The following is a 26,842-nucleotide window of genomic DNA, read 5'->3' as shown; positions in this document are numbered from 1 at the left end:
CTTTGCTCAAAGAACAATCCACCATGAGAGAAATAAGCCTTAAAAGTTACAAATTAAAGCTATTTATTTACAAATAGCTAAGCTAACAAGCGGCCAAAGCATTCAATTACTTACAAAAGGCAAAGGCTTAAACTTAAAAGTACAAAACACAGACATCCGTTAATTAATTGTATCAAAAACTACTCAGAGCGCAAAGATTTCAAACTAAACGAATAAAGCGTAAATATTCGATAGTCGATCGTACGGAAAATAAGTGGAATACGAGGGGTCGAAGTTAACTTTCATTCTTGGGTCGCGAACACTTCGAGCCATCAGTCGTGCATATCATCATCGGTTAAGCACCACCCAACACGGCTCGTTGTCAATTTCACTCGTCGGTATCCTAGCCGCGTACGATAAAGACGTGTATTAGGGGTCATGCCACCGGTCCCGTCACGATCGTCAAGCCCAAGTACCGGGCGTTATTTCCCGAAAGAATACTTTGTCACGACGATCGTCACCGGCGAATCAAAACCGGCCTCGCGGATGGTACGTGTCGGTGTGTTAGCGGTGAATCGACAATCACGTATGTAGCTGATTTTTCCTCGCGGATGACGGTCCGTGACGCGACGCCATGGTTTGACCCCAGTCTAGCAGCCAACAGACGAACCGAGCCAGCTCGGGCATCGCCTATCGAAACGGAACAAGTGAAATCAACGACAAGTGGAGTCTTCGCGTCTATCGGGGCCCTTTCTCCCGTAACCGTGTAATTCGCGCGTCCGCAGGAATTCACCGGGAGAAGTATACGGTATGATTTAGCGACGAAACGCAATAAAACACGCCGCGGTGAAAGATGACACGCGGCTACGCGCGAGCCAACTATGCGTCCGCGGGCACCGCTACTCAACAATCAGCGACGGCAGATGTTACGACTGCGAGCTAGGCTGGAAGCGTCTGACTCGACATATTTCGCAGGAATGGAAAGGGATGGGTGTGCAGAGGGAGAGAGGGAGAGAGCCAGAGACGAAAAGAAATATTCGCGTTTTACGCGGCACCTTCCTCTTCCTAGTGGTAACGAGCACTCGCGTCGCCGGCTACGACGAATCGCGTCGGCTGGATCTTCCGGAAGCAGGTTGAACTATCGAGCAGATGCGGCACTGTTCGAGCGAATCGAATTTATTTCTTTTTTTCTTCTTCCTTTTCTTTCTGTTGCAGAGAAGGGGAAGGTTTTTCAGCGTGAGGCGATTTATAAGGCATTTTGTGTTAAACTGATTAACTGATAGTTGGCTTTAAAGGATTGATCGTTTAACCCTTAAGTGAAACAGTCGGTCTCTCGGACTGCTGGTGAATTACAAATCACTCATAAAATTTCAAGAGAAGAATAAACTAATCATAATTTTAACAACTGAACTTGTTGAAGTTAAAGCATTTACCATGCTTATACCGTTTTTTGGAAAACCCCACATCCTTGCAGTTATTGGTTAATTAGGGTCTGGGGCCTGCGAGTACTCCAGGTATAGACGCATGTACTGTCGTGGCAGTTTTTTCCTTACTTAGTTCTAACTGTGCGCCCGTCTTGTAACCACCGAGTTCTACCAATAGTTTCTTCACCGTTTAACATCTCCTTATAAATATAACTATTACTCTGATATACTCTACGCGTGTATTATTTTATTTCACATAACCCCTTAACAGAACTTTATGGTGTAACTAAAAGGTAGACAGAGTTTCAATATTATTGGAGTTTGACAGTATTGTTTCAACATAGTTTCAGCAACTGTAGCACTTACGTGTTAAGCAGGATTGTTAAATGATGAATCTTACGGACTCTATACTTGCTTTGAACATTATAATTATTATGCCGTATAATGTATGCTATATAATTATTATGCATTGGATATGACGTAACAGCGCGCACGTATCTAATCCAAGCGCTTACGCGTAGAATCGTTCCGTTAAGTATCCCGTTAACGAATCTGTAAATGCTTGAAGCAAACATAATCATAATCAATATTTATCTGTTCGTATATTATTATTCAGTAGTATCAGTAGTTATGTACCTATCGATCAAGCGAAGGATGCGTTGACAATAGATCCGAGATTCTCGAAAACTATAGGCGCCATCGTAGTTCCAAGCATCGTCAACGTGTTTCAAACATAACAGAAGTAATCGCGTTATCGTAGTCACGACAATCATCATATTTTCAAACGTAAGAAAACAATTCGTTCAAACACGTATAAAAGTTTGATATTCAACAATTAACCCTTTATTACCCATACGAACCATTAAAGGCCTGCTGAAACTCTCGTTTATTCATAATTTTACCATGATTTTTAATTTGTATTATAAAATGATATAAAGATTTGGTCGAGGCGCCATTTCTGTAGCATATAGTTCGCAAGAAAATATTTATTATGTATTTTGTCTTATCGGCCAGCATCCACTTTGAACGAGCGTAAACATCCCTCGAAGTTGAGGGTTGAAGATATATTTTTTACAATATTTCTGAAACTGAGGGGCGCAATAAAGACATCTAAATTGCTCATTTTGGAGCGAACAATTTAAAAAGAAAATTTCTTTTCTACACCCTTTAGTTTCAGAGACATCGTAAGAAATATACTTCTAACCCTCAACTTTGACGAATATTTTCAATCCTTCAAAGTGGATGTTGATTGATGAGAAAAAATACGTGTCGAATATTTTCTTGAGAAGTGTCTTATGTATCGCATAAGTTTCATCAGAATGGGCATGTGCTGGTTGAAAAGGTTCCTTTGCAAGAACTACAGTAAGTATCTCGACATTTTTTCAGATTTTTACAAAACTCACAACAATGAAGAATCAAGGTAACCCATATTGACTGTCACATTGTTGAAAAATCATACTGCCGGCTGAAGGATAAGTAAGTAAGTACATATCAAGAAACGGACGCTATCATCCACCTGCCGATCCACTGAAGCACGCTTCGCCAATAAATCCTCGTGTTCGCCATCGTGGCCAGAACAATCATCACTACTTTTCAAATTTAAATAAATTAATTTTCCTAAACAAGCACAAAAGCACCTTACTGAACAATTAACTACCCAAAAATCGATGCCGCTATTCACCTGTCGGTCCACCGAAGTATGTATAGCCGATAAATCCTCGAACGCGCCATCGTGGCCACAACAATCAGTACTGTGTTTCATACTTAAACAAACGAATTCTCCTAAACAAGCAGAAAAGTACCTTATTCAATAATTAACTAGCAATAAATCAGCGCCGCCATCCACCTGTCGGTCCACCGAAGGACGCGTCGGCGATAGATCCTCGTGCGCGCGATCGACGAAGAAAGTAGGCGCGATCGTGGCCACGGCAAACACACGGAGCCGCAGCTCCACCGTCCACGTGGAGGTATGCGCGCGTCCGCGCTCGCGCCACCAGGAAAGATCATCATCGAAGATCGAGAATCCGTGGGCCGCGTGTGAATCGTCGGAGTTATGCCTTCGACAAAAGCCACCGGAGAGCCTCGACAAAGCAATTCCGTCCCGTGGGGGCACAATCGAGCGAGACACGCCTCGTCCCGACGCGTTTCGCGGCGGCGGGGGCCTCCTCCTCTTGTAAAAGCGCGCGCTCGTGAGAAAGGAACCGGCCACGCTGAAACGGCCGCGTTTATGTGTGCGTTAACGTTTGAAAATATATGCGTACGGCATAACCACCGATTCGCTCGCGTCACTGTAAACCTTATACAAGGTGTACGCGAAGCAGAGCCACCCGGTGCGTGCCTCGTCGTTAGAATGAAATTGTAATTTATTGACTGCAATAAACGATGTTGCCGGGGATATCGAGAATTGTCTCGTGCTCGGGGAGAGGCGCGTTGCAGGCGCGCGAAATGAAATATGTTTTTCGTTTTATTTGTATCCATTAGTGTGTTCTCTCAGACTCTTTTTTAGTTTGTTTAATTATTGCAATTTTTGGAATATTTACGTGTGATTTGTTGACTTGATTTTTCTGATGTCCATTCGTTTCTTCTACATTTTTTTAAACGGAGCTATGATTTCTCAGATATGTAGTTAGATTCATAGATCTGACAATTGACGAAATAAAGTTAGTGCATTGTTTAAATTATTAAATAGTACATTTTAGTAACAGTTTCCTTCCCTTTTGGCTACATCCCTTAAAAATTAGCTGAACATATTTACCACTAGGCGCATTCCCTATTATAAACTAATTGTGAGAAATTTTAGTAGATCAAGTAAGCAAGGAATAGAGTTTAATCGAGCTACATTCGATGGCACGTGGACCCTAAATTCAAACTCAATCTTTTCAAATTCGAACTACAAAAAAAAACATTAACGTACACTTTCCAAATATTCTCGTTTATTCAATTTAATACAGTCCTCTTCGTTCTATATAATCCTAAAACCTACACTGTAAATAAACCAAATCTAAAGTAGTGCCAATTGTCGTGACACATAAATCATTTGTAGAAGTCTTCTGAATCCATACTTACTTTTTCGCGTACAATAAGGTTCGCATTAATCTGTGTAGAACCATCAATAAGAATACACTCACTGTCAGTACAATGCCTCTAGCTCACACAATTTTACTTTGGATATATCCACTTCGTTCATTCTGCTAATCTCACGAACACTATCGAAGCGACGCGACGCGACGCGTGCGTTTCACCCTCTAAGGGGGAAGCTTTTCGTACCCGTGTTACCGTGATCATCATTGATTCATAGGACAAGCACAACAGGTTCCCGAGCCTGGGTCATATATTCCGGTTACACCCTGTATACACGAATCCCGACGAAGCTTGTGTGGATGCGTACGAACGCCGAAGAGGGAGAGTGTGCCAGTGTGGCCACACCTCGAGTGGTATGCGATGCTCGTTGCGGCAGGCCGGTCGACATGTAAATTCGTAGACGTAAAACTCGGAGCCGCGAGCCACGCGAAACGATAAAGAAGAATGCGTTCCTGCGGTCGGAGCTGTGACAAAACGAAGAGGAAAGGGGTGGACACAGGTTTCTAGATGTACGACGCCCGATTAACCCCTTGCCTTACAAGGCGATGATTTCAAATAGAATTTCGCAAATGTGAATGTCACTGATTCCTTTTTAGGTTATATATTCAATATCATTTTTCCGTTATGAACTGTTATCCTTTGAAACGAACGTAGCCGGAATAAGTATGGAGTATCTGTTTCTGGTTAGTTAACACGTTGAATGTCATGGGGGTCACCGGTGACCGTAATTCAGTCACTGTAATTCTCTCAATTAAACGATAATTATATGAAAACATTCCTATATTGTAAATAACGCTACCTAATGCGGTAACATTTAGCGAAACAAACCTGCGATAATAACAACGCAATTCAATGAAATCATTTAATACTATACCTTTTTCATTTCGCATATTCTGCACCTTAAAATCGTGCGGCATTCAACGTGTTAATAATTAATTGATAACGTATATTTAGTCAGGCCGAAATTGTGAAAGAAATTAAAGTGGTTTCAGCAAAAGGATCAGCCCTTGTTTCTTTAAATTAGGTTAATACATGTTCTCTGTACAGAAATAAGACTTGAATTAATAAAGTTTTGGTATAATAACGTTTTAACTATTCTTACATGAAAATCGGACTTGTGGATTGTTAACCCTGGGGTAAAAGATGAATATTTTAAAGAAATTTAAAAAGAAGAAATATTATATTCAATGTTATACATAGTTTCACTCCCGTATAACTACAAATATGTATTTATTCACAGGAATTAGTAAATAAGAAAATACATAAATACACCAGCACCTTCTGTCGAGACACCACTACGTTTAACATACGAAAATCAACTGTCCTTTTCTTTCGAATAAATAAGACCAGCAAAGAAAAGATTAGAATAAATGTGTTTTTACATCATTGTTTAATGATAGTTAACGTCTACCACGGAAACCAACTAAAATTGTCAGGCCCGCGAGTCGGCCAAGTAGGCAATGCGACTTTTACCAGTAGACTATATCGAATCGATCGACGATCTGGAACTGGTCTCTCTAATTAGAATCGAGTGGCCGCAGAAAAATGTCCGGGGGAACAGAATCCGTCGGAGTATCGGGCAACGAATCTCCACCGGTGGAAGCATAGACCGCCGGAACGTGGGCTGGCCCAATACCTCCGCGGAGTGGACACTCCCGGATCTCTCTCGCCTCTCCGTGGAAGGTGTCGTCACCGGTCGCTCCTCCGACCGCGTACTCTTCTCCGAATTACGTAACCACGATCCGTACGAACGTATGTCCCAGCGATGTACGTACAGTACAAAGAGGGACAAAAGTATTTACGAGGCGAAAATGTGCAACTGTGTTTCTATTAGTTGCACATTCAAGCAAATTTCTGATTTTTGTAGAAAATTCGATCTCTACGATTAAAGAAATATCTGCAACGATGATTATTATGGGTTTATTAATTTGCAATAGCAAGTACTGTGGCTGTTATTGGTGGAGTTGCTTTTTTAATGGAAATGTTACTCTACCCGATATCCCTGAACGATCTACTTGCTTTACAACAGATCATAAATCTATTTTAAAAGACACTGAATTTATCTTTACGAATAACAATTAGATAGTTTAGAAACTATGTGTACTTGGTTTCATGCCAAAATTTCCTGTGCGGACGCTTATTACGTTTCTCGAAAATAGAACGAAATCACTAAAAGTAAATAGCAAATATTATGAGAACTGAATTTTCACAACGAGATAGTTATCGCACCGACGCTTACCTATTGTGTTCTTCAAAGATCTAACAGAATCATCGAAAGCAAATGACAAATATTCTAAGCTATTAACTCTTTGCATCCCTATGTCGAATGTGACTGAATATCATATTTATTCAAAAGTATGCTTCGTTGTCGTGATATTTTTAAACTGTATTATGTTACTATATTATTTTCAATAATAGTAATAAACAGAATTATTTCCACTATTTTCTATCAAGTATAAACTGTCTTTCGAAATACCTTTCAAATAAAACACCTAAAATAATACAAAATTACCGGGGGAAAATGTAACAGAAATTCAGAGTGCAAAGGATGCAAATATGTATGATTTATTTTCAAAAAAATTGACGAGAAGTGTTTCAAAACCATTGCACTCAACAGTTAACTCCTATAATAACGAGCGCGACCCGCGATGAAAATTTTCAAGTGAATTCGACAAATCTAAACGTTACTATTTATTTTTCCTACAAATGTACCACTTATCTACTGTCAATCATTAACCCTTGAAGTAAACGTAAACACAGAATAAACATAAAATCGTTGTCTTTTACTAGTAAATTATTACCGATGAAGTAGTCCTATTGAGCACAACTGTGAAATAAAAAGTAGGACAAAGGATTAAATAATCTACAAGCAACACGCATCTGTTTCCACGCCGAAATTGTTACGATACGAACACTTATTCCGTCCTTCGCCTAGGAGACGTGTACAGTAGGGACGTGTGTACGCAAGGACGGGACAGCCGGTCGGCGGTACACGTACCGCACCTTCGTCACGAAGAACGAATAAACGAACGAACGTACGTACGTACGAGCCGCGGTGCATCGTTCCGTTCTAAATCGACGGACGTCGGTGCATTACGTCGGCGCAACCCGTGCATCTGCCGGCCATTCAGGCCTTTGTCTCCCGCTAACGTGGGCGTCGCGGAATATCTATTGTCGGCCGCACCACGCCGCGGCAGAGAGAGAAAGAGCGTTCCGCTCGCATGATGCGCGCGATGCATCATCCCGATCCTAGGATCCGGCGAGTCCGCCGACCGCGATAACGGGAAGAGCAATATGTCCGACGGCCGCGTGAAACGTGGAACGGTCCTGTAAAGTGCCATTTGAAATTCTAATCGGCCCGGGGAACTTTCGATCCGACCCGAGCTCTGTGCGCGTTATTTCGGACAGAAGATATTGGGGACCCGAGCACATCGGCCGTGATTAATTGCTCGAGACAGTGGCGCGCAACCTGGCGTACTGAGAAGTATGTTTAAGGTGTGATCTAAATTGTTAGTTAGAACATTATTAGCTATTATTGATTGTAAGTTGGTTTCCAATTTTGAGATTCTCTCATTGTTTGGAAATTTTTGTGCTTTCGGCTTTGGGTTGGGCTAAAGTCAGAGAATGTGGGGGTTAATGTTTCGAGGATTGAGGGGTTGTGGTTCTATTGTTATAAAATGGGAATATATTTACTTTGAAATGATAACGAATGCATTTCGGTATCTGATGTGTGAACGATTTTGAACAAGGCACCTGTTAAGCTTCTTGTGTCATTTACTGTTAGCTGAATGCGAGGTCAGATTTGAAACTGTGTACTGTATCAATTGAATGTGACGTAAAGGAAACTATGTGCTTCGAAACGAGCTTGAGAACATTTGTTAGTTTTGTTGTATGTAATAAATAATGCAATTCAATTTTCATGCTAATTAAGTATTCAGTTTTGCTCACTATGTCCTTGGAAGTTTATTTGTAAGTTTATTGATAATATAAACAATAAAATTACGTATACAAATAAAAGAAATTTGGGAACCACTGATTTAGAGAATCATCGAACAGTAGGAGAGAAACCGTGGAACGATAGAATATTTTTCAAGAATGATACGGTGATATCTTCAATCCCCGTAGATGTATGTATAATTGATGAACACGGTCTAACGGTTAACAGCCTGGAATCTCTTGTTTTCATTTGAATTATATCGTATGATAGATTCTTTTCTATCCGAATGTTAATAACGTCATCTATTATTGCTAGAAATTTTCTGAGAAACATTTCACCGAACACGAAATTAACGATTACGGCCTGAATAATGTGATACAGCTTTTCAGATCATCGAGATGGAGTTAGGAACTCACATAAGTGTCTAACAGGTAAATATAAATTCGAAGATGTTCATATTTCCGTAGTGTCGAAACACTTGAAACTCGTTATGAAATTGTTAAAACTTTGCATGTTCATTTATCGTTCCGATAATAGCTTCCACGACTCCAATGTTTCATCCATTACAAAACTCTACGAAAGATGTCGTAAAGGAAGTTACGGACTTTTCTAATTCTAAGCAACATATTGTAAGTTCAAACAACAGCGTGAACAAAATGAATTAAACCATATTTTTCTAAACGAACAAAATGTCGTTATTACCACTACACTCTAATTCACACAGAACCATGTAATTATAGCAAGAAATATTTTCACAAAATTTCAATTATTGTACAATGGCAACGTTTCCAATGATAAAGTCAGAATACACATTCTATACGTATTTTTATTTATTCGTACGGATTGGTTATGAGTAATAAATCGATGAAATCAGTTTCTTCGTCAGATTCTCAAATGGACTCAGGATCGAGCCACCCGATAACAACGGGCGAGAAGAATAACCGAGGTATATGGAATCGGCTCGCGCGTACGTTGGGGGATCGTGTGGGCGGTTATTTGCCTATTTACCCACATCCGATGAGAAATCGAAATTAGAAATCAGAGAGATGTAGGTGCGGATCGCCGGGTATCTTCGGCGACGTGAGATCATGCTCCTCGATCGCGTGATCGCGGAGCGTTTCAGTGCGATAAATTTTAATCCGCATTGAGGAACAACCGATGACGGCGACTCCCGGTTCTATCGCTTCTGCTCGTCCCGATTTCCACGTTTCTGTTCGATTCTAATACTTATCAAGTACTATTACAGCGATTGCGTGACCAGCATTCGCACCTCGATGCTGGCAGCGTTTCCTCTACGAGGATTCCAAAAAAGACTCAGAAGTTGAAATTCCAGGTACTTAATGATTCTAACAAACTGCGCTACAAGTACGACGCACAAATTAGTACAATTTCACAAATTACTTACTATTTTCAGTAAAATAACCATTGATAATTACAGTAACAAGGCTTCTAACAAATACAAACTTCCTTCAATAATTGAAGATCCACAAACCGAGCTGAAAATATTATATTATAGAAATTATAGAAAAGATATTACAGAAAATATCATACAAAATAAAAATAAAATTTCCGTGCCACCTAATAATCATGGAACACACCGACGCAATAATACTTAACCTTCAACGATTCAAGAAAATATTTACAAACCAAAAGGAAAAGTTCCACAACACCTAGTCTCCTGAACACAGCGACGCGCACTTCGCCCAGCAAACGCATCCGATCGATCCGCAGGGATCGGTAAATTACTGAAATCCCGCGCAACATGTCCGCGTACCTCGTTGAGCATCCCCCGTGTTGTCTCCCTCCGGAAAAATGAAATTCGTCGAGCAATCAAACGACGAAAGATTCCACGGACGGGCTCAGCGATGCAGGCAGCAACGTTGTCGTCGACCGGCGCGGCGCGGCGCGGCGGGAAGCACGATAGCCACGATGGAATCCACGACTATCGGAAGCGATCGCGAAATCTTCGGGCAATAATTCACCCCCTCGTCGCCCCCTCCAGCGTCATCGGCCCGGCCGACAACTCGGACGGGGAGAAGAGACCGAGCGATGCTTGGCCCCGGCATCGTCGAACAGTTAATGCTCGCATAATACGTGCACGGCAACGGGGGACGCGGATGGGGACGGGTATTGTTACTAGTTTACGTACCGTTATTTTGTTGCAGTTGACAGAAATTCCTGAAAGTACAAAGGTTAGCCTATCGGCCGGATCTTCCCCGTCTGCACGGAAAACCGCGGTTTTTCGCTTCCCAATTGGAAGAACGAACGCTTTCCATCCAATCGGAAGAATTCGTGTTTTCATCCGCTTTGGCTGGCTGGGAAGTTTTTACTTTTTTCTAACTTTTACGGTCGAATGTCGCCGTAATGGAGACTTCGAGCTTTGATATCTAAATTCGAAAGCTGCAAATGAATAATTTAATTATTCAAATAACGAGAGGTTGATACGTAGTTTTCGTTTTTTAGTGTTTAAGATTTTGGTACATAATTCGGATTTTTTATGAAAAAGGTTGATAATCAAAATTATCTTGGATATGGTAAATTTCAAGGAACTAGCTGTTCCAGTTTCTTCAGGAAGCGCGGTCGCAACTTGCGTAATGAGGTACTGATTTTCTCGTTACTGTTTGTTGTAGACACTGTGATTTCGTATTCCTGTTTGTTACTTATCTTTCGCTTGCCCTGCATAAAGTTGTAAGACTAAAGTTATCCGTGCAATCTACTACATATATTGTTACTTAACCCATTCACGCGGGTTTTGTGGGGAAAATGCGGTTAGGCGATGCAGTGTAGGAATAATCCAAAAAATACTTAGAAGTTCGTATTGCAGAAAAAATGAACAATATAACCTAATAATATTATATAACATATAATAATAACCCAATATGAAGTATTAATATTTATTATTACACCGCGACAAATACAAAAATACATCACGAGTGTGATACATTATTCTGTGCGAATGGGTGAAAGTTATATTTCACTTCAGTTCCGAATAAAGTATCGTTAAATAATACATATAATCATTATTAAGCTTATTTTATATGCTATACGCTACAGTTATGAGAACTTTAATGTCTAAAAAATTATTAGGTAATTATTACTGCAATAAATATTTCGTTTTTTAAGAAAATTCTAAGAAGAGTTTCAGTTGATTAAATTAGATTTGATTGGACTGTATATTATTATAGTTATTTTGGTTGATAACTTTTTGTATTTATGTCTCTAATTGTAGTATATAATTATGTAAGTATTAAAAATGTTGTAAATAAAAGTTTTTATTAGAATCGTATACTTTTTATTGCGTTAGTTGAAGGAGATCGTCATTATGCGCTAAAAAGTGTGAAGCCATTAATGGGAAAAGATCATTACTTCGAGAGATATGTTAATTTATACATCGCCTTAATTTATGTTCAGCCGATACAGGTACTATATAATATTTTACTCTTCCATGGATCATGGTAAAGAAGCATTAGTATATAGGACATTTCCAAGTGATCAATCATTTCTAGTTTCTTATTTTATGGCTTGTATGCCAATCGTTAGATTAGACATGGTAGGATGTAATGATTCTATTAGCCAAGATCTGTCATCCTTAGACTTATTCTTGACAGGAATATTTGAGAAAACAAATATTTATGTGCAAGAAATGTTAGCACACTTTTATGAATGTCTAAAGTTCCTTTTATCACAATACTTGCATTCCTAGCAAGATAAATATCACTTAGATATCGTTTTTTAAATAGCCTTATTAAAATTCTATTTGAAATTGAACCAAGAGAGACACATTATTTGTTATATACAGTCATCTACAAATACATAAAATAGAAATTTATTTCAAAGAAATAATAATAACCTGAAAAATATCAATTTCAAAGAATAAATGATTTCATTACATTTTCGTTACAACGTAAAAATTATTGAATATTCCTTAATGTATCTAATTCGGTAAGATCAATTCGATCTTATTTCACTTTGTCTGACGATAAGTATCCGATGACTTACGAACAATGGTATATGCCTACTGTGAGAAGGCGCGGTTCAACATTCATCCACCCAGGAATCATTCCCACAATCTTCCGCTATTCCTTCTTCTAAAAACCAAATCATACGATCTCCGACTCATCCTATCACCACGAACAATCCAAACAATCATTTATAACAGATTCTCAGCTTCAAGAAGCCTCGCGCATTCCTCAAATCAATTCCACAAATCTCCTTAAAGAATCATCCTTCGATCCAACACCATCTCGAATTAACGAAAGATCTTTCCCTATCTACCACACATATCCAAATATGAAAAAGGGAAAACATCAATTAAACACGCATTATGTAATCATATAAACAAGAAAAACATCAATTAAGTACACCTTATGTAACCATATAAACAAAGGAAAAATGAAAAGATGGGAGAAAAAAAAGGAATCCCTGACGTGTGCGCGTGTTGAATGAATAACTAATAATATTCCTTCCTCAACATTTCTTCGCAATCATTATAATTGAAATTTTCTATCTCTTCTCTTTGTAAGATACTTTGTTTACTTTTAAAGAGAACAAAACAATTTGATTTCATAATACTCGTTCTGAAATATAAATCAATCAGAATTTCAGTAGATAGTACCCTTAAAATTTACGTAATGAAATACAAATCAGTCGAATCGATTGCTCGATAGTTCTACCGTTAGAGTATCATCTTCCAATCTAACACCATCTCGAACTAACGATTCCAGCCACCCACCTTTTCATACCCACAATGGATACAGAAACACAAAGACGAAACGAAACATCAATTAAACACACCTTACGTAACCGCGCAAAGAAGAAAGATATACGAGGAAAAGATAATTCCCGAAGCTCCCATTGAACGCAATACACCTTTCTCAAGATTTCCCCTCGATCGAGATGACCCCCGTGCTGATAAAGTCGTTCGAATGGTCGTCAGGCGGGATCGAATGGCTGCGAAAGAGGGGAAAAACGCGGCTAGAAAGACGCGAAAGCGAAACGTTCCCGCGGTCTAAATTTCCCAGACGCGTCTAATTACCGTCGGCCGGCGGAATTAAAATGTAAACGTCAAAACGTAGACAGCTGGCTAGCCTGGTAGGGGGTTGGACGGCGGAGGGGGTGGGGCGAGAGGGGAGGTCGAGAGCAATGTATCTGGCCGGTCGGTCGCGGCGGGTCTTTACACACAATTACGTGTGCACACCACGCGAGAACCACGAGAAATATTGCGGTCTGGCGGACGTCGTGGCCGGTGTACGGTGCAGCGTGCAGGCAGCATGCAGTTACCGGTACCCGCGGTAATATCGCATCGCAGAACAGCCGGTAGAGAAGAGGATGGCCGAGATTAGTTCCGATTGCCTCTGCAGAGTTATAGAAGGGTTGCCCGCTCCCGGCCAGGCATCGATCCCGGCTACCGGCTTCTGCCCGTTAATGAGTCATGTTTAATTGGCGTGGGAAGCCCACGGCTACGTCCACGTAACGGAATTGAACTGTACCCCGATCCAACAACAGCGGTTCGCGGCGACGTAAATAGTCCCCGCTATCGGCCTAGCCTGCGCCTGCTGGACTGTCCGCACGGGATCGACCTTATACCCGTCCCGACGGACGGCGGATGGCAAATAATGGGACGAAAGAATCCCTAATTAGAAGCAAATCGCGCCGATTAACGGCCGGACTCGAGTACTACTCGTGAGCGAACGCGGCCGGGAAGGCTTTGCTCGTGACGATTGTCTTGTTTAGCGAATGTGTGGACGAGGGATCACCGATTTCGATGATTTTTCTAAATTACCGAACGTGTTTTTCAGATGAGGATAGTTTTGATATTTGTGATATTCCTGTTCTGAATGTAGGGACATATTTCATTCGTAAATGAACATTTTGAACAAGGCTTCAGGTAAGGGTATTTTTCATGTTTTTTTCTCGAATTTTGAGTTTCAGTTAGATTACGTTGGGTTTATTTAACTTAAATAGTTCATGCACTGTTATATTAGACGAAATTTAAGATTGAATTCTAACTGAATGTTATGTCATAATGTTTAATAAACTACAAAAGATTGATCTCCACAAAATGTGAATATGAATAAAACAAAAAACAATAAGAACAGCAAAAAATAGACGAAACGACGCCATAGACAATTTTTCCAATAAACTCATTAAATGCCACAAAAAACTGTATTATTTTTTATGTCATCACATCTTAAAAGCTATAAACATTAAAAAATAGTTCCAAGCTTGCAAGAAATATTGCACAACTCCCAATTTTGTCCTCGTAACTATCAGCACCACCGACCTGCGACACCAAAGAACAAACGTATCCGACTCAAACATCGGACGCAAAGAAAAAGTAACGATAAGTCATCGTTCACAACGATGAAAGATAATTCCCGAGATCGAAACAATTCAAACACCCTCGCGGCCGAGACATAACGAGATTCACGAGCCAATGAAATCCCCAAGAATTGCATGTCGGTGGCGTTAGTATCCCGTGCAGGGCCCGAGAACGGGTTTCTTTCAGCGAAGGAGCAACAGTTTTACGGCCGAGGTTGGCGACAACCAGGCATTCAGCGTCAAATCGCGATTTCTCAGGGAGCGATTTAGCGTGTGGCATTCCCGGGGCCGGAAACGCTGTCGCGCGGCAGATGGTACACGACAGGCAGTTTCAAAGGATTACTGTTACGCACGAGCCTCTCTCGGAGCCTTTCAGCTCTCTGTCTCTTTCTCCCTCTTTTCCCTCTCTTATTCTCTTTTACTCTTGAGATCGGCCTGGTCCCGGTTGCGCACCCGGTATGCAAATAAATGGCATCAAGTGGTCCCGTTCGAGAAAAAAACGCGCACAATACGGCGCTGCCAGGCGAACGCGTGCCCCGTGAGCATTGTCTCCAGTCTAATCACGAGCCGCGCATTTTACGAGCCACCGGTCGGAGACGGACGCGGCGGACCGCCGCCGCCGCCGTTCAGGAGAAAGACTACCTTTTGCGAGAGGCGGTTCTCTCGTATTCTACGCGTAGCCGCCGGGACGTAGCAATATGCACCGCGAATACCAACACCAGTCACACCCATCATAGAGCCCGACCCTGTGGGTGGCGCCACGTACTCGCGAATAAGTCCTGCGAGCGGGACGTAAGGACATCGGCTGCGCCTTGGCTACGGCTACGAACATACAAGGTGTCCAATGTAATGTACACTTTAAACTAGAAGACAATTCTAACCATTGTATTCTAAATGTTAAACAAAGTCTGTTACTCTGAAGGAATAAATGATCAAGGTGGAATAATGCACTCGTAGTCCCGTTTTAGAGAAAATTTAACGTCAATTTTTGTCGAGTTCTTCATCTTTTTTTTTTCATTTTGCATAAGCATATTACTAATAAATTTAATATTTCATTCATTATCTAAAGCAATAATCAACTACCAACTTAAATCCACCGCACACCCTAAGAACAGTACGCAGCACTGAATACATAATGCCGAAAAGAGTTCCGCCTATATCAGAAACTAAGACCGATCAGTGATAACGCATGGAAAAATAGCTGGGAATAATGACCTTGACAACATACTTCAAAGCGACCAGGATCAATGAGCAATTCCTTTTTCCAAGTAATTACCAAACGGAGTTCTACCGTAGTCACCGCAGACATCTTGTTCCAACTTGTTCCGGACAGAAGTCGCCGATGGTTGGAAAAAGATTAATGAAATCGCGGGCAAGAAAGTGTCAAGGTATCCACCGGCGGCCGGGTTCATTGGCGCGGCCGCGGCAATCGTTGCGCGATCACGTACCTAAATCGACGCCTAGCCGCGGACTCGCCGCTAATCGTCTTTCCGGGAGTGACGTGCCGACATACCGCGGTTCTTGCTAACAGCCCCGACGGTCCCCTATTAGTATCCCATATATATAAGTATAGGAAGGCTGGGCGCGTCGATAGAAGCTTGTACAGCGCGTCACGATTCGGGTGCCATCACGTACCGCGCGGAATCGAGCGGGTTTCCATTCGCGGCCAATCGACACGCGCTTCCCATCGATCGATACCGATCGCTGGCTGCGATCTAAAGCCGGCGTAAACAAATGGCGACACGTTCTCGCGGGTAAAAAGCGGGGCTACCGTGTGGGGCGGGCTGCGGAAACCGAGATTCGAATTCGATAGCGAACGATTTTGTATCACTGTTGCTGCTTTTGTGAGACTTGATTACGGAAGAGTTTTTTTCTTTTGTGACACTTAGCGTTAGGGTGTATTAATTGTTTACAACTGTTGACTGTTGAAAGAGAATGAATGAAAATATTATACGGTTGAAAGTAATTTGTTAAAGGAAATAGGCACTGAGAAATTCAGATTTATCACAGATATATTTATTCTATCAAAGTATTTATTGCGTTTTAAATCTCTGCAGTTCTCTGTTAAAACAGATTCTAGATTCAATTTAGGTTCAGTAGCTAATTGTACTAATTTTTACTATAATTATTTATAATGTCATAATTGCACGATACATAACTACACTTTTAGTCTTTCCTAAATATTCTCAAATAAATGATAAAAATGCTGTATTGAATTATATTTAAATTAAGTAACATTGAGGCAAGTTCCGCAATGGGAAACCTTGAACACTTCGGTTCACAGAATGATTTTTAAATTTAAGTTTATATTTACTTGAGTTCCGTCATCATTCATCGACTTTTCATATATTTAGAAGTTCAACCTAAAATGATTATAATATCTTCAGTAGCCTAAATAATATCATTTTGTAAATAATACCAGTAATTCGTTTCAAATTCAATTTTGTTTTGAGTACCAGGTACTTGTTTAGAGCAGCAGGTGATTTAATTCAATATTTTCACAATTTAATGATTTTTCCTTTTCAACCTTTCAACGCGTTGACTGTCACGAGAATTTTGAACGTTTTATATAATGTTACTCAATCTTTCGGAGGAAAGATAAATAATTAGCACGAGAAATAATTAGCGGATAGTAATAATTTGGTATCATAATTCTTACGTTATACTACCATCTAGTTACTACATTACTAAACAATTTTATTCAATATTAATGTTCTTATTGTAATTGTTTTCAAGTAATTCGGAAACTCCGATCATTAGTAACCACAACGACAGTCAACATATTCACATACGTTTCGTTTGTTTAAATATTTGAATATAGGATTAGCACAGTCATCGCTGGATTCCTCCCTTGTAACAATTCTCTGACATTCACAACCCGCGACCGCCTACGACCTTCCACGTAAATAGAAATACTGTAGACAAATGGCACAACCGTTTTCGCTCGCATACACGCGGTACCGTCTACATTTTACGTATTACGATTCAGTAAAACGCATCAACATTAACGCTCGAAACGTTTTGCATAATCTGCGCGGTGTGATAAACGACTCATAATGTGGATATATAATATTATCACTTTTTCGTATAAATGGTGATGGTACGTTCGCGAGAGGACGCTTCGTTGGTTGCAGTTTGATAAAAATGGCGAAGAGTACACGTAACGGTACAGATTGGCGATCCTCTTATCGGGTTTGGATCAAATCATCCTGTAAACCTCAAGGATTTTAGTGTCTACAGCTTGTGAGGCAATCTTCGATTGCACTATAAAGATTTAATATTGTGTTAACTCTCGTGTGACGAGTGCATCAGGATAGAATCATGACATAAGTGGTGTTTCATAAAGACAAAATGATTTTACCCTTTTTATTTTCAATTTCTCATACTGCTCAGTCTTAAGTTCATTGTTATTGTATTTATCATTATTATTGGTTTTCTCTATTTCTCTAATTTCGTGTTTCAAGGTGTTCTCTATTTCCAATTTGTTCTACTTCAAAATATTTCCTATTTCCCATTTGCATTATTTCAAATGTTTCTCTATTTTCATTTATCGTTCTTATAATTTATTAAATGTTTTCAAGAAAAAATTGACAATCCAAGAAAATATCAAAATAAAAAAATTTTCATTTAATGTTCACAATGATATTAAAAAAAATAAAACTGGAACAGATAGAAAGTTTACTACGTACCTCCCTAGACGTTGGTGCCCCCAGGACGCAGGGGCTGTCCGGGCGGCGGGGCGCACTGGCCCACCGCTTGCTCGAGAGCTCGCTTTCATCCTGAAACAATAAACGTGACCTGTAATTAGACAAGACGAAGGTAAAGGTGATAGGCGGTTAGGCTTGATGAGCGCTATTATAGCAATCGTAATGGACCTCTCGGAAACGAAATTGTTCTTCGCAGAAAATTAGCAAGGGAACAATGGGGGGAGGCTAGACTAAATCTTGGCCGGTAGACTAAATCTATACACGTTCTACGATCTACGGTGTCGAGGAGAATGGTGAGCACTGTTCATGACATGTGCTCCGCAGCAATGTTTGAGGATTAGAGATTGATTTTCTGGTTTAGTTTAATTTTAGCAATCTGAAAGGCAAAAAGAAACTATATACGTTTAAAGTTTTCTTTCTTCGTGATTTACGAAGCAATAGCAGTAGTTTGATTAAGCATGTTTATTTAAATGTAGATCTTTAGAAATTAGTTTACTGAAAATTGAGTGAAACAGGAACTTATCTTCTTTTTCATTGAGCATTGGATTGTATCTGAACAAGTGGTGTTAAACTTTAAATTTTCAATACCGAATAATTAAATAACCGTATTTCCTAAAAATTCGTAAAATTTATGGCTTAGTAATGACTATGTCGTCAATTGACGAGCACGCAGGATCAGGACTTTGAACGTTAGGCCTTTGAGATTCTTAGAACTATGCGGTAGCTTCTCCCGCTACCTCGCGCCAGGATCCGCCCTGAAACTTTATAATTGGTGTGTGCATGTCTCAGCTTCGATATCTTTGCGTCCGAAGAGACCTCGGAGAAACAATTCTCATTTCGTTTTAACTCAAAAGCAACGATCTACTTCAAAATTAGAAAATATCACCCTTTATTCAATTTTCTGTAGATAAGTTTCTTTAGTTTTGTCAGAATTCCGAAATTGATGCCATCAGGCTTCTCTGATCAGTTAGTTAATATAATACATTTCTATGTTGTTTGAAACAAAAGTGTACAGGCTTCTATAAATAATAAATTACTCAAGGAGCAGAAATATTAACGACAGTAATACAGGAAAGTAATAGAAACAGTGATACCGTGGTATACAATTTTGTATTATTAGTACACGTTAGAGAAATCAGTGTTATGATACCAAAAGTTTTTGAACACTTCGATGGAACAGTCCCTCAACTGGAAACAGTAATAGCCAGACTCCAACACATCCAATCACTCGATTCGAAATACCACGAATTCCAATCTTATCGTCGATTCAAGCAAGAGAAAAAGAAACATGTAAACAAACCACTACATATTATTTAATTATCATCGTAGACTGGGATAGGCGTGAATTATTCGGCTTTCAAGGTATAAGAATGTATGGAACGTTATGATTTACGAGCACTTAGCGATTGACGATCGTCGAACAGTGTTTTTCCATTAAAACAGTATATTCGTGGCGCGTCGCGGCGGGTATATACATCGTTAGACAGATCGATATTCCTTCGCGTATTTATTCGCGTTTACGTTTTTAGGCTCCCGTCGGACGACCCTCGATAAGAATAGCATAAAAAACTTCGACCTATACTCGGTTCCATTTTACGACCACAGTATTTTACGTTCTTTTTTCTTTGACTCTGAGCGTCATCGGGAGCCAGGCCGGGTCGCGCGATGTGCGCGGTCACGTGGACGCATCTCATCGCGAGAAAAACACTGTCAGTCCGACAAATATTTTCCAACAATATTGACGCAAATCAAAGTTGAATAAAAAGTAATCAAATAGCATGTTAATGCATTCACAGATCGACTGTTAAGAAGCTTTTCAATCATTGTCTTAAATCAGAAAGTGATTTAATAATTGTCTTGGAATAATGGTCTTAAAACAGTGATTACATTTTTGAAACCCAAGATGATTTTGTTGTACTAGGACTACAGTTGACATTGCTATTGCGCGATTTATTAAAAAACAGTTAGGCACAAATTACTGGTCTTCAATAAACTGCTGTGTAACTATCGGTAGACAATGAGTTTAGCCTAATGATCAAAATGCAACTTTTATTCAATTGCAAGTTACACTCTGTATTTATCGACTTTGAATAACTGCATATTGTAAATAAATTTTTTTTATTATACATATACTTTATTGTAAAATCACTTTACGTAAATTCTTTGCTTCGTTTCCCAAATGATCTTATCAAACTTTTTCATAGAAAATATATTTTTATTTCAACAATTTTCGAAAGAATAACGTAACGATTCAAATGTGTTCTACTGATTAATTATAATACGAAAGCATACCGGGTTAGGTAAAATCAATTAAGTCATCAGTAGTCAGTTTTCAATGTATAACAATTAAATACATTAATAATCACCTCTACTTCAACTGTAGTAATTGGTAACTGAATGAACTCTTTCGTCTGAATCATCGCCAGCGATATGCAATCAGACTAAAACATTTCGCCCGACTGCGACGCGATTCGATGTCGCTCGGAAACGCATTCTGCGACAGAGGGCGCAATCGGAATTCGGGCGCGTTTCTACGGTCGGCCAGGAAACGCCGGCTCTAATGGATCAATTATGGGAAGTCATTTGGGGCGAAACGAGAGAAAGAGCCGAAGAACAGTACGGTATGCGCGCCGGAATAATTAAGTCCGCATCCCGCCGCAGTGTCAACGTGAACGTGGTAAACGACAGACGTGAAGGAATTGCAGCAAGATGGCGCCGTTTTCACTACACTTTGTGAAATTTCCTTGTATCGATCGGTTTGAGTCACGGATAATTTCTATTTCTGTTTTTGGATTTTTTTTTTTATTGATTGATTTAATTACGGAACTATGGAATATAGAATTAAATATATTCTGGAGCAATGAATAATTTTAATGGTGGAGCTATTAGTAAAATGAATTAAGTTCTCTAATTATTGGCAATCTTATTTCTCAATTTGTTTGAAAACAGGAAATGTTTGTTTTTAAGGTTCGAGACTTTTTAGGAGATTTGTTTTGTCACAATCGTATAAATGGAAGTATTTTGTAACAGACCGCAGTTGTTGCAGCTTTATAAATTCGTTTTGAAGAAATATGCTTGTGTAAAACTACTTGAGCCTACGCTCAGATTTTTGTAACGCCTTATATTTCTTACTCAGACCTTCGAAGTGTAATCTGTGCTACGCGAAATACACAGGGTGGGAGGAGAATGTAAATGCAAGCACTTAAATGACTTTGCTGAGTATAGACATACGAGAAACCCGTTTGAGACAACGTTAAGCTTTTGGATGAGACGACTAAAATGACGAAAAGAAAAATTTCCTGAAGGTCTTCGAGCACTAACCTTTTTTCAGCTATTTTTTCATCATGTCTCTATAAAACTGGCAAACATTTAGGTATTTCCCTTTACGTGTCTCATCCACAAAATTCTATAGATATAGCGTATAAGATACACTGGTAGTCATAATAATTATAAAATTAATAATTAAATAATTAATTTAATTCTTTACGCATTTACAGCATTCGCAAATTTGTAAGTTACAGGAAAATCATCCAACGGACATCCATAAAATTTCTGTATTACTTTTACAATACGAGAGTAAATACCTTCAAATATTAATAAATATCTACACGAAGCTGCAGCACTGAAGGGATTAATGTTGAAAAATTTATTAAAGCCTTCTTAGGTATCAACGGTTCAGTTGAAAGAAATGATTATCTAAGTATCGACAGATAAAGCGTCCAGAATACTGATTACTGTTCGACGTGTTCTGTCCTCAACACTTGAAAGAAGCTGTAGCCGGCAAACGTAACGCGTCCCACCCGAGCCCGAATCATCGAGCCGCTCTTTTATTATACCTGTACGCGGCCCCCGTGCACGCGAGCAGAGTTATTAAAACGTTAAAACAATTACGCCTGTCTCGTGACGTACACGAGACCCTCCTGAAGCAATTACACTGTAAGTTTCTTACAGGCGCGGCGGAAACGTCGACGTCAACAGAAATGACAATGTCAAAGGAAACAACGCCGATGGTGCATTATATAGCAAAATCAGGTGATTCGCGGATGCTAGTCTGCGTTTGCATTTCTAATGAGTTAACCAGTCATCCGCATAAGTTCCTCCCTATCTCACCGCAAAAACTGTTATGATACAATCTGCATAGACGCAAATGCAATTCCGTTTAAACTGTTACATTTTCGATTCTACATGACGTTCACTGTCGCCATAGGAACAATCGTTGCGCGTTGCGCACAAATAATCGATATTCGGTTAATCGAAAGGAAATTTATGGAACAGGTTCATCGAGAATTTGCATACGCTGCATACTTTAACCGTTTAATGGCGGACAGTTGAACGAAAGACGTATGTATTTATTTATGGTGCATAGTCATGTTCGTTGTGCGTGTTAGAAACTTGAACTTTGTTTTTTGATTAGAAGTAAGTCACTGCTTTTATAAACGATATGATCGAGTAACTTGTGAACCTGATTTGATGCGAGACGATGCGAACGAAGTTATTTTTGAGAAACTCTTATAAATATGAGGAAAGTTCATTCGTGTCGCTCATTCTAGGGATATCTTGTTTTGAAAGCGTTAGTTTGTTACGAAGAACTGTTGAGCGTCGCAGTTTGTTACGGCGAATGCTCTGGCTGAGTTTCAGATTAGTGATGCTGAGCCCGAATGAAATAATGAGATTTTCGATGAGTTGTAAATGGATCGATGTTGATACGTTAAGTTGTGGAATTCTTCGTTAGAGATTCCGTTGATTCGTGTTGTTTGTGGAACTTCTTCGGTAGATGTTCCGTTGATACGTGTTGTTGGTGGAACTCTTCGGTTAGAGATTCCGTCGATGCGATGTGTTGGTGGAACTCCTGGTTAGAGATTCCGTCGATGTGTTGTGTTTGTGGAACTCTTGATTAGAAATTCCGTCGATATGTGTTGTTGTGGAATTCTTGATGAGAAATTCCGTCGATATGTGTTGTGGTAGAACTCTTCGTTAGAGACTCCGTGGAACTCTTGGTTAGAAATTCGGCGTTTTGTGCTAAGTGCTACCCTTAAATAGTTAGCTGTAAGGGTAGTGTCGGGGGATGAGACACGCGGATTGGTTGTCTCCTAGAGTTACAAGTTTTTGACAGGGAGGAGGCCGTTTTTCTTGATTGATGACAGTCACCGGAAAGTTGACCGCCTCCAAGTCCATCGGTCACCTGCAGGTATCGAGAGTACCTTCGCGTGTCGTCATGGAAATTCCGCATGCCTCGACCGTAGCAGGTAAAAAGCTGTATGAAGCGCCTTAACCCTAATAAAACATGCAAAGAGTAAATATCTAAAATGTAAAAATGCTAATCTTCGAACAGCTAAGGGTGGTTGTTGAAGGTAATAGTCGATGGCTTCATAAAGTTATTTCAGCTACGATCCCTTGAAAGATTTACAGGAACGTTGACGTAACGGTGTGTCAGTTTGTGACACCGAGCATCAACAGGAACTGTTGTGATATAAATATAAATGAATTTCATTGTGCGGTATTATTGATGTCAATCAATGAAGCAGTAATAAATTATTCAAAAATAAAGGTAAAAATGTCGTGCAAGAAAATGATAGTTCTGTGGATACATATTGATTTTCAAACACTGTGCTATCAAATCATTCGTCAATTCTCAAACAAAATCTCAGGTTATCAAACGCTACATCTAATTCCTCAAATTTTGGCAGTTATCTTAAGTTTCCAGTTATCTTCTCGAAAAGGAAAAAATCTTCTGAGTTGGAATGAAATGAACGAGTTTTCATTATCGCAATAAAGTTTCAATAAAATAGAAATTCATTAAATTTGTATGTCTGTAGACAATAAAGTATGAACCATCGCTGATATTAATTTATTTTCAGTTTGCAAGGGGATCACGATTTTCATTCATTTTTCCTTTTCAGATGAGTACGGCGACGTAAAGCGAGAGACCCATTAGAAACTGTACAATAAAGAATACAAAATAATTGAATAATTAAATTGCAATAAATGACTGCGTGTTACCTCGAAATATAATCAAACCCGTAAGAATTGTTTATTTTTTAAATCGTCTAATATCGATGACCTTAAATGGAAGTAAAAAATTAAATTTAAATTTCGTCATAGCGGGAGGATACTTTCGTTTAATCTAAACGCACCATAAGCAGCCCACAAATTGTTTCATCGATCTCCAACGCGGAAGCACGGACACCGCAGACTGGATTCCCGTCATTCCGAACACATAATCGTCGACGATTTTGACCGCGGGTAGAGCACACACCTATATTTGGGATCGTTAATGCGAGGCGCCGTGTCCAAAGGAGCCGATTCAATTTCAAGCGGCAATCACGCCACATTACGGAAAATAGGAGAAACCTGGGGAAAGTAAAGCGCAACATCGGAAAACCAGCGGGGGCTGTTGCAACCGGCGCCGTAATAATGCAATATGTAATAATAACAAGAAGATAATGACGCGTGTACCGGGCTGCCGAGATACGTGCGAGCATAATGAACGCTGGTATTCGTACCGAAACAAGGCTCCTTCTTCAAATGGGCTGTCAATTGTTTCGGTATATTGTGGGTTTTTATACATTTATGAGAAATTTGAAAGTGCAAAGTTGCACAAAACTCACACAACACCTAACCAACACTCTGATGCAAATCGCAAAAAACAGTGACTCTATTAACATACTCATGTAAATGTATCAATCAAAATTGACATAAACATTTACCAAGTAATGTTTATCAAATTCATTATATATTAAATGTACGCGTTCCGTAAGTACGCTCCTAGTGTTCACTCTTTACGTACGAGGACTTTTCGGGGTATCGAACACCTTCAACAGAAGAGGCAAACTTCTATACCAAACTCTTAAAGACTAGAAAAAAAGACTATGCACAGACCATTGGTTATTGGAATAAATATTAATTATTTACAGCTTTATATACCAGGTACGATACTTTGATGCCGTGAATATGATGACATTCGCCCGCAAAGAGTAAATCGATGTCCTACTCTATTCGCATTGGTATCACATAGGTGGGACCGTGATTCGAAACAATTACCAGAACGTTTTCACCTTGTCGACTACGCCAGGATCGCACGTTTCCGATTTTACGATCGTTCGCCGCCGAAGAGGCCGCTCATAAATTTGACCCGGACGCCTCGAATCGTAGATAACGCATGCTAATCGTTCGGCCATCGAAAATCGTTGCGCAAAGATGGCGCGCGCGCGTTTTGCCTAGGCTTTACGGCCGCGTTACGCAACACGGTGATATTTTACTAGTCGTCGTCGTGTATGAAATATTGGCTTGTAACCTGCGAAGTGTTTCTCGGTTTGAAATACGGGCACGCTTCGTCTTCCCTTGACTTACGGTGGTTCCTGGTCATTTTAATTGAGTCGTGAACGCTAGCCAAAGTAATTTGGCCATCGGAGCCGTTTCACTTACGTATTCAGTTATGTGATTGCATTGAGATATTCAGTGTGATATAAATATTAACTTAATAACTTAATAAACAGAATTCAAAACAGTTGAAAACCTTAATCTGTGCAATGTTTCTCAAAATACATAAAAATTTAGTTAAAAATCATGAATGTGATATAAATATTATCTTATCGTCTATTAATTAGTTTGCTATGTGTCTTAAAGGATATTGTTTAAAATAATAACATTTTCAATTTTACCCTTATGTTCTACAAAAAATATTTTCCATGCAAACTACATTTCGAAAAAATATACTTTTAAAATGGTTCAATAACACTCTAAACTCAGCAAAACTGAGTGCACACAAGACAAGGAAAAACGAAAGAATCCTACCGACAATCTTCCGACAGACATGTAGAAACAAGGAGCAAAGAATCAAACAAGAATCTCGTCTAAAAACAGAAAATTTCCCAAGGATAAATCAATCCGCCTTTAAACCGGCGACACGATGAAAGTGTTCCGCGCGTATCGTTACCGGGGGCGCGAGTAAATGCAAACGAGCGGCGCGTAAAAATCCCCGACGAACAGGAAAATTCGTAATTAACGATCGGCGGCGGCGGCGGCGCGGCAGCTCGCGGGCTGGGTGCCTCTTAATTATCAGCGAGCGAGTGCGCGCGGATGCCCGATCTACATTTATGAACGCGGCTGGCGCGTATACACTTGTACCAAGGAGAGAGGCGCGATCGCACGCACTCGCGATTCCCACGCCGTCTTTAACTCGTTAATGGATTAGGAGCTTTGGAAAAGCCCGCGGTGCGGTTCTGGCGTTGAAGGTGTCTCGGTGAGTCGCGTAATCCGTTGCACACACGCGCTGCCCGTTACGCGAATCGGCCGGACGATAAATTATAACTTTCGGCCCGTAAAAACGGGACTATGAAAGTGATTTGCAACGGCGCGCCGGACCTGTCCCCACCGCGTGCACCGTTTTCTGC

General features: G+C 39.9%; 1 protein-coding gene across 2 annotated transcripts in view; it reads right to left on the bottom strand.

Moving 5' to 3' along the window:
- LOC116424836 (uncharacterized) overlaps window positions 1–26,842 on the bottom strand; it is a 581,479-nt gene that overhangs the window by 351,640 nt on the left and 202,997 nt on the right. Inside the window, exons 1-2 of one of the 2 annotated variants that reach the window (XM_031971784.2) lie at window positions 20,816–20,901; window positions 18,432–18,521 (exon numbers count right to left, since the gene is read on the bottom strand). In XM_031971784.2, the coding sequence (XP_031827644.1) occupies window positions 18,432–18,521; window positions 20,816–20,869 (144 nt within the window). In that variant the 5' untranslated portion in view covers window positions 20,870–20,901. Of the gene's footprint in view, window positions 1–18,431; window positions 18,522–20,815; window positions 20,902–26,842 lie in introns of those variants that run through there. The other variant, XM_031971785.2, reaches the window with a different exon arrangement.

Source organism: Nomia melanderi, chromosome 5, assembly GCF_051020985.1.
Source record: "Nomia melanderi isolate GNS246 chromosome 5, iyNomMela1, whole genome shotgun sequence".
NCBI classification, from domain to species: Eukaryota; Metazoa; Arthropoda; class Insecta; order Hymenoptera; family Halictidae; genus Nomia; species Nomia melanderi.
This window is presented reverse-complemented; position numbering and strand designations above follow the sequence as displayed.